General features: G+C 50.2%; 1 protein-coding gene across 1 annotated transcript in view; it reads right to left on the reverse strand.

Annotated features, from left to right (window-relative positions):
- Window positions 1–818: 818 nt before the first annotated feature.
- Window positions 819–9,682, reverse strand: part of LOC127918498 (DEP domain-containing mTOR-interacting protein-like) — a gene marked incomplete at its 5' end in the record, with an annotated part of 49,978 nt that continues 41,114 nt past the window's right edge. The window contains 2 exons of the mRNA XM_052501828.1: window positions 819–830; window positions 1,039–1,109. Coding sequence (XP_052357788.1) covers window positions 819–830; window positions 1,039–1,109 — 83 coding nt within the window. The remainder of the gene's footprint in view (window positions 831–1,038; window positions 1,110–9,682) is intronic.

Genomic DNA, 9,682 nt, shown 5'->3' on the forward strand with positions numbered 1-9,682 from the left:
AGGTGTAAACATACTATATACAGGGTCAGTTCATTACCATATTAACAATGTACAGGGATACTGGAGTGATAGAGGTAGATATGTAGAGGTGTAAACATACTATATACAGGGTCAGTTCATTACCATATTAACAATGTACAGGGATACTGGAGTGATGGAGGTAGATATGTAGAGGGGTAAACATACTATATACAGGGTCAGTTCAGTACCATATTAACAATGTACAGGGATACTGGAGTGATGGAGGTAGATATGTAGAGGGGTAAGGTGACTAGGCATCTGGATATATGATAAACAGAGTAGCAGCAGTGTAAATGATGATGTGACTGTGTGTGTGTGTGTGTGTGTGTGTGTGTGTGTGTGTGTGTGTGTGTGTGTGTGTGTGTGTGTGTGTGTGTGTGTGTGTGTGTGGCCATTCTGTTAGCTGTGTGTATCAGTCTACTGGCTTGGGGACAGAAGCTGTGTGTATCAGTCTGCTGGCTTGGGGACAGAAGCTGTGTGTATCAGTCTGCTGGCTTGGGGACAGAAGCTGTGTGTATCAGTCTGCTGGCTTGAGGACAGAAGCTGTGTGTATCAGTCTGCTGGCTTGAGGACAGAAGCTGTGTGTATCAGTCTGCTGGCTTGGGGACAGAAGCTGTGTGTATCAGTCTGCTGGCTTGGGGACAGAAGCTGTGTATATCAGTCTGCTGGCTTGGGGACAGAAGCTGTGTGTATCAGTCTGCTGGCTTGGGGACAGAAGCTGTGTGTATCAGTCTGCTGGCTTGAGGACAGAAGCTGTGTGTATCAGTCTGCTGGCTTGGGGACAGAAGCTGTGTGTATCAGTCTGCTGGCTTGGGGACAGAAGCTGTTCAGAAACCTGCTGGTGTCAGACTCGATGCACCGGTACCACTTGCCGTGCGGAAGCAGAGAGAACAGTCTATGGCTCGGGCATGTCATTACATCCCCCGCCCCGCCCCACGTGTGTGTGTGTGTGTGTGTGTGTGTCAGTACTTACTGCGTGTGTGTGTGTGTGTGTGTGTGTGTGTGTGTGAGACGTACTGTGAATGTCTTCTTTATGTAAGGGCCTCCTGGGGTCTGCAGCTCCTCAGGACTCACTTGTCTCTTCAACACTGCAAAGCAAACACACAGTAAGTACTGACACACACACATACAGTAAGTACTCACACACACACACATTAAGTACTCACACACACACACACATTAAGTACTCACACACACACACACACATTAAGTACTCACACACACACACATTAAGTACTCACACACACACACACACACACACACACACACACACACACACACACACACACACACACACACACACACACACACACACACAACTATAGTTGTGTAACTACAGTCTCATCATGTTGTCCTGTGTGCAGGAGGACAACATTCCTCCTGCAGCAGTAACTATAGTCTCATCGTGTTGTCCTGTGTGCAGGAGGAGGACAACATTCCTCCTGCAGCAGTAACTATAGTCTCATCATGTTGTCCTGTGTGCAGGAGGAGGACAACATTCCTCCTGCAGCAGTAACTATAGTCTCATCATGTTGTCCTGTGTGCAGGAGGACAACATTCCTCCTGCAGCAGTAACTATAGTTAAATCGTGTTGTCCTGTGTGCAGGAGGAGGACAACATTCCTCCTGCAGCAGTAACTATAGTCTCATCATGTTGTCCTGTGTGCAGGAGGACAACATTCCTCCTGCAGCAGTAACTATAGTCTCATCATGTTGTCCTGTGTGCAGGAGGACAACATTCCTCTTGCAGCAGTAACTATAGTTAAATCGTGTTGTCCTGTGTGCAGGAGGACAACATTCCTCCTGCAGCAGTAACTATAGTCTCATCATGTTGTCCTGTGTGCAGGAGGACAACATTCCTCCTGCAGCAGTAACTATAGTCTCATCGTGTTGTCCTGTGTGCAGGAGGAGGACAACATTCCTCCTGCAGCAGTAACTATAGTCTCATCATGTTGTCCTGTGTGCAGGAGGAGGACAACATTCCTCCTGCAGCAGTAACTATAGTCTCATCATGTTGTCCTGTGTGCAGGAGGAGGACAACATTCCTCCTGCAGCAGTAACTATAGTCTCATCATGTTGTCCTGTGTGCAGGAGGACAACATTCCTCCTGCAGCAGTAACTATAGTTACATCGTGTTGTCCTGTGTGCAGGAGGACAACATTCCTCCTGCAGCAGTAACTATAGTTACATCGTGTTGTCCTGTGTGCAGGAGGACAACATTCCTCCTGCAGCAGTAACTATAGTCTCATCGTGTTGTCCTGTGTGCAGGAGGACAACATTCCTCCTGCAGCAGTAACTATAGTTACATCGTGTTGTCCTGTGTGCAGCAGGAGGACAACATTCCTCCTGCAGCAGTAACTATAGTCTCATCATGTTGTCCTGTGTGCAGGAGGACAACATTCCTCCTGCAGCAGTAACTATAGTTACATCGTGTTGTCCTGTGTGCAGGAGGAGGACAACATTCCTCCTGCAGCAGTAACTATAGTTACATCGTGTTGTCCTGTGTGCAGGAGGAGGACAACATTCCTCCTGCAGCAGTAACTATAGTCTCATCATGTTGTCCTGTGTGCAGGAGGACAACATTCCTCCTGCAGCAGTAACTATAGTCTCATCATGTTGTCCTGTGTGCAGGAGGACAACATTCCTCCTGCAGCAGTAACTATAGTCTCATCATGTTGTCCTGTGTGCAGGAGGACAACATTCCTCCTGCAGCAGTAACTATAGTTACATCGTGTTGTCCTGTGTGCAGGAGGACAACATGGCTACTGTTGTTTAAAGGAAAAGGAAAGCATGCAGTCACATGACCGTGCCTCGAGGGAAACAATTTCCCTGTTTCCTATAGCGGGTTTTAAGACATTTAGTGTGTGTGTGTGTGTGTGTGTGTCTCCGTCTCTGCTCATAGTGGCGTAAACTCAGACAGGAGGAGAAACATCCACAGAACAATGGATCTGCATCCTAACAATACTAACACATTATATTTAAACTGAAGGAAATATGGTTGAGGATATGAATATAGGTAGATACTGTATAGTACTGTTGAGGATATGAATACTGTATACTCAGTATAGTACTGTTGAGGATATGAATACAGGTAGATACTGTATACTCAGTATAGTACTGTTGAGGATATGAATACAGGTAGATACTGTATACTCAGTATAGTACTGTTGAGGATATGAATACAGGTAGATACTGTATACTCAGTATAGTACTGTTGAGGATATGAATACAGGTAGATACTGTATACTCAGTATAGTACTGTTGAGGATATGAATACAGGTAGATACTGTATACTCAGTATAGTACTTTTGAGGATATGAATACTGTATACTCAGTATAGTACTGTTGAGGATATGAATACAGGTAGATACTGTATAGTACTGTTGAGGATATGAATACTGTATACTCAGTATAGTACTGTTGAGGATATGAATACAGGTAGATACTGTATACTCAGTATAGTACTGTTGAGGATATGAATACTGTATACTCAGTATAGTACTGTTGAGGATATGAATACAGGTAGATACTGTATAGTACTGTTGAGGATATGAATACTGTATACTCAGTATAGTACTGTTGAGGATATGAATACAGGTAGATACTGTATACTCAGTATAGTACTGTTGAGGATATGAATACAGGTAGATACTGTATACTCAGTATAGTACTGTTGAGGATATGAATACTGTATACTCAGTATAGTACTGTTGAGGATATGAATACAGGTAGATACTGTATAGTACTGTTGAGGATATGAATACAGATAGCTACTGTATACTCAGTATAGTACTGTTGAGGATATGAATACAGGTAGATACTGTATACTCAGTATAGTACTGTTGAGGATATGAATACTGTATACTCAGTATAGTACTGTTGAGGATATGAATACAGGTAGATACTGTATACTCAGCATAGTACTGTTGAGGATATGAATACTGTATACTCAGTATAGTACTGTTGAGGATATGAATACAGGTAGATACTGTATACTCAGCATAGTACTGTTGAGGATATGAAGATAGTGAATTTGGAAAGTATTCAGACCCCTTCACCTTTTCCAGAAGTACTGTTGAAGTGAGTCACTCCCCCCCATCAATCTAAAACACTTGTCCAGAATCCACCCCTGCGTTGTCTTGGCTGTGTGCTTAGGGTTGTTGTCCTGATGGAAGGTGAACTCAGTCTGAGCTCTGGAGCAGGTTTGCATCAAGGATCTCCCTGTACTTTGCTCCGTTCACCCCGATCCTGACTAGTCTCCCAGTCCCTGCCGCTGAAAAACATCCCCACAGCATGATACTGCCACCACCATGATTCACGGTAGGGATGGTTCCAAGTTTCCTCCAGACGTAATGCTTGACATTCAGGCCAAGGAGTTTAAATCTTGGTTTCATCAGATTAACCAGATCTCTGTTTGGCCAGACCAGATGAACTGCAAGCGGGCTGTCTTGTGCTCCCGTCTAGCCACTCTCCCATAAAAGGCCTGATTGGTGGAGAGCTGCAGAGGTGGTTCTCCCATTTCCACAGAGGAACTCTGGAGCTCTGTCAGAGTGACCATCAGGTTCTTGGTCACCTCCCTGACCAAGGACCTTCTCCCCTGATTGCTCAGTTTGGCTGGGCGGCCAGCTCTAGGAAGAGTCTTGGTGGTTCCAAACTTCTTCCATTTAAGAATGATGGAGGTCAGTGTGTTCCTGGAGACCTTCAATGCTGCAGAAATGTTTTGGTACCCTTCCCCAGATCTGTGCCTCGACACAATCCTGTCTCAGAGCTCTACGGACAATTCCTTCGACCTCATGGCTTGGTTTTTGCTCTGACGTGCACTGTCTACTGTAGGGCCTTTATATAGACAGGTGTGTGCCTTTCCACATCATGTCCAATCAATTGAATTTACCAGGTGGACTCCAAGTTGTAGAGACAAAGATAATCAATGGAAACAAAGGATGCACCTGAGATGGACTGAGTCTCATAGCGAAGGGTCTGCAAACTTATGGAAATAAGGTATTTCTGTTATTTATAATACATTAGTAAAAATGTCATTAAGGGGTATTGCATGTAGATTGATGAGGAACGGAAAGTGTGTCATCCATTTTTAGAACAAGGCTGTAACGTAACAAAATGTGGAAGAGGTTAAGGGGTCTGAATACTTCCTGAATGCACTGTAGGTAGCTACTGTACACTCACTATAGATGAACTCTTAACCTTTATAACAGACGTCCGTCCTTCAAAACTCAAACCAGTTCTCTTGCCCACCCACAATTCCTTGTTTTGGTGGTAGCAGCACTGAGTGGGTATGAAAGGGTTCCTCTCTGCCTAGAGAGTGACTCACTAACGTTGACCTCGGGTAACCTCTGGACACTGCAGTGACCTAGATTCTCTTCCACCCCACAGATGGAAAACAGGAATAATAGAGCAGTGTTCAGGAAGGGGCCGCAGCCATAGAAATACAATTATAAGAACGGCCTTCCTAATCAAGTCAATGAGGCCATGATGAGTGATCTGGGATCACTAATGGAATCTACAGGCTTAAGCCTCTCACAACTCTGGCCAAACAGACGCCGCCGTGGTCCCTCTGGCCAAACAGACGCCGTGGTCCCTCTGGCCAAACAGACGTCGCCGTGGTCCCTCTGGCCAAACAGACGTCGCCGTGGTCCCTCTGGCCAAACAGACGTCGCCGTGGTCCCTCTGGCCAAACAGACGCCGCCGTGGTCCTCTGGCCAAACAGACGTCGCCGTGGTCCTCTGGCCAAACAGACGTCGCCGTGGTCCCTCTGGCCAAACAGACGTCGCCGTGGTCCCTCTGGCCAAACAGACGTCGCCGTGGTCCCTCTGGCCAAACAGACGTCGCCGTGGTCCCTCTGGCCAAACAGACGTCGCCGTGGTCCTCTGGCCAAACAGACGTCGCCGTGGTCCTCTGGCCAAACAGACGTCGCCGTGGTCCCTCTGGCCAAACAGACGTCGCCGTGGTCCCTCTGGCCAAACAGACGTCGCCGTGGTCCCTCTGGCCAAACAGACGTCGCCGTGGTCCTCTGGCCAAACAGACGTCGCCGTGGTCCCTCTGGCCAAACAGACGTCGCCGTGGTCCTCTGGCCAAACAGACGTCGCCGTGGTCCCTCTGGCCAAACAGACGTCGCCGTGGTCCCTCTGGCCAAACAGACGTCGCCGTGGTCCCTCTGGCCAAACAGACGTCGCCGTGGTCCTCTGGCCAAACAGACGTGGCCAAACGCCGTGGTCCTCTGGCCAAACAGACGTCGCCGTGGTCCCTCTGGCCAAACAGACGTCGCCGTGGTCCCTCTGGCCAAACAGACGTCGCCGTGGTCCCTCTGGCCAAACAGACGTCGCCGTGGTCCCTCTGGCCAAACAGACGTCGCCGTGGTCCTCTGGCCAAACAGACGTCGCCGTGGTCCCTCTGGCCAAACAGACGTCGCCGTGGTCCTCTGGCCAAACAGACGTCGCCGTGGTCCTCTGGCCAAACAGACGTCGCCGTGGTCCCTCTGGCCAAACAGACGTCGCCGTGGTCCTCTGGCCAAACAGACGTCGCCGTGGTCCCTCTGGCCAAACAGACGTCGCCGTGGTCCCTCTGGCCAAACAGACGTCGCCGTGGTCCTCTGGCCAAACAGACGTCGCCGTGGTCCCTCTGGCCAAACAGACGTCGCCGTGGTCCCTCTGGCCAAACAGACGTCGCCGTGGTCCTCTGGCCAAACAGACGTCGCCGTGGTCCTCTGGCCAAACAGACGTCGCCGTGGTCCTCTGGCCAAACAGACGTCGCCGTGGTCCCTCTGGCCAAACAGACGCCGTGGTCCCTCTGGCCAAACAGACGTCGCCGTGGTCCCTCTGGCCAAACAGACGTCGCCGTGGTCCCTCTGGCCAAACAGACGTCGCCGTGGTCCCTCTGGCCAAACAGACGTCGCCGTGGTCCTCTGGCCAAACAGACGTCGCCGTGGTCCTCTGGCCAAACAGACGTCGCCGTGGTCCCTCTGGCCAAACAGACGTCGCCGTGGTCCCTCTGGCCAAACAGACGTCGCCGTGGTCCCTCTGGCCAAACAGACGTCGCCGTGGTCCCTCTGGCCAAATAGACGTCGCCGTGGTCCCTCTGGCCAAACAGACGTCGCCGTGGTCCCTCTGGCCAAACAGACGTCACGTGGTCCCTCTGGCCAAACAGACGTCACGTGGTCCCTCTGGCCAAACAGACGCCACGTGGTCCTCTGGCCAAACAGACGTCACGTGGTCCTCTGGCCAAACAGACGTCACGTGGTCCCTCTGGCCAAACAGACGTCACGTGGTCCCTCTGGCCAAACAGACGTCACGTGGTCCCTCTGGCCAAACAGACGTCACGTGGTCCCTCTGGCCAAACAGACGTCACGTGGTCCCTCTGGCCAAACAGACGCCACGTGGTCCTCTGGCCAAACAGACGTCACGTGGTCCCTCTGGCCAAACAGACGTCACGTGGTCCCTCTGGCCAAACAGACGTCACGTGGTCCTCTGGCCAAACAGACGGCCGTGGTCCCTCTGGCCAAACAGACGGCCGTGGTCCCTCTGGCCAAACAGACGGCCGTGGTCCCTCTGGCCAAACAGACGGCCGTGGTCCCTCTGGCCAAACAGACGGCCGTGGTCCCTCTGGCCAAACAGACGGCCGTGGTCCCTCTGGCCAAACAGACGGCCGCCCCTCTCGCCAAACAGACGGCCGTCCTTCAACACTCATTTACATGACATTTTGAGTCATTCAGCAGAACACTCTTATCCAGATCGACTTACAGTTTGTGCATTCATCTTCACATAGCTAGATGAGACAACCACATATCACAGTAAGTACATTAGTAAGTTAGTATTGTCAAGTTTTGTTGATCACACTTTAATAATATACATTTCCTCAAAGTATATTTAAATCACCAAGGCTCATCTATAGCTATAGAGGAGAAATAGCAGTTAATGGGGCAGGAAGCTGAGAACAGCTGCCTGCATGGCTCACCCTTAATTCCCAGTGTTTGAGACTTACTGAGAAAACACTTCCCATCTTTCCCAAGAATCTGATTCAAAGACTTCCTGTGTATTCCAGAACAATTGTATACAGCCTCTCTCTGGCCTTCCAGCCTCTCTCTGGCCTTCCAGCCTCTCTCTGGCCTTCCAGCCTCTCTCCTCCATACTGCTGCTGACTGTTTACAACTCCTTTAAAAATGGACGACCACACACACACACACACACACACACACACACACACACACACACACACACACACACACACACACACACACACACACACACACACACACAGAGAGAGAGAACAGAGGCCTAAACCTTTTTCTCAGAGAGACAGACAGCGAGACAGAGACAGAGAGATCGAGAGAGAACAGAGACAGAGAGATCGAGAGAGAGAACAGAAAGAGAACAGAGAGAGAACAGAGAGAGGACAGAGAGAGGACAGAGAGAGGACAGAGACAGAGAGATCGAGAGAGAGAACAGAAAGAGAACAGAGAGAGAACAGAGACAGAGAGATCGAGAGAAAGAACAGAAAGAGAACAGAGAGAGAACAGAGAGAGAACAGGCCTAAACCTTTTTCTCTGAATTGTGAAAAGTTAGTAATTCACCAAAAAGGCTGAGGAGGATTTGTGGGGATCAGAGTTAAACTAAATAACATCTGCTTTAGTTTATCTAATCATTTTAATAAGCTTTAAGTAGCTAGTCTAAATATACATGCCAACTTCCATGTGCCAGTGTGAGTTGGTTGTAAAAGAGTAATCTATCAGATATGATAAAAATGTCCATGTTGTGAATGAACAGTATGTGAACAATCAGTGTATTGTTCTGGGTCAGAGCCTGTGTCCCGGTGTAGGGCAGTGTCATGACGTTGGCCTGAGAGTGTAGGGCGGTGTCATGACGTTGGCCTGAGAGTGTAGGGCGGTGTCATGACGTTGGCCTGGGGGTGTAGGGCAGTGTCATGACGTTGGCCTGGGGTGTAAGGCAGTGTAATGACGTTGGCCTGGGGGTGTAAGGCAGTGTAATGAAGTTGGCCTGAGAGTGTAGGGCGGTGTCATGACGTTGGCCTGGGGGTGTAGGGCAGTGTCATGACGTTGGCCTGGGGTGTAGGGCGGTGTCATGACGTTGGCCTGGGGTGTAGGGCGGTGTCATGACGTTGGCCTGGGGTGTAGGGCGGTGTAATGACGTTGGCCTGGGGGTGTAAGGCGGTGTCATGACGTTGGCCTGGGGGTGTAGGGCGGTGTCATGACGTTGGCCTGGGGGTGTAGGGCGGTGTCATGACGTTGGCCTGGGGTGTAGGGCGGTGTCATGACGTTGGCCTGGGGGTGTAGGGCGGTGTCATGACGTTGGCCTGGGGTGTAGGGCGGTGTCATGACGTTGGCCTGGGGGTGTAGGGGCGGTGTCATGACGTTGGCCTGGGGTGTAGGGGCGGTGTCATGACGTTGGCCTGGGGGTGTAAGGCGGTGTCATGACGTTGGCCTGGGGGTGTAAGGCAGTGTCATGACGTTGGCCTGGGGGTGTAGGGCAGTGTCATGACGTTGGCCTGGGGGTGTAAGGCAGTGTAATTAAGTTGGCCTGAGAGTGTAGGGCGGTGTCATGACGTTGGCCTGGGGTGTAAGGCAGTGTCATGACGTTGGCCTGGGGGTGTAAGGCAGTGTCATGACGTTGGCCTGGGGGTGTAGGGCAGTGTCA

Source organism: Oncorhynchus keta, unplaced genomic scaffold, assembly GCF_023373465.1.
Source record: "Oncorhynchus keta strain PuntledgeMale-10-30-2019 unplaced genomic scaffold, Oket_V2 Un_contig_14349_pilon_pilon, whole genome shotgun sequence".
Classification (NCBI taxonomy): Eukaryota; Metazoa; Chordata; class Actinopteri; order Salmoniformes; family Salmonidae; genus Oncorhynchus; species Oncorhynchus keta.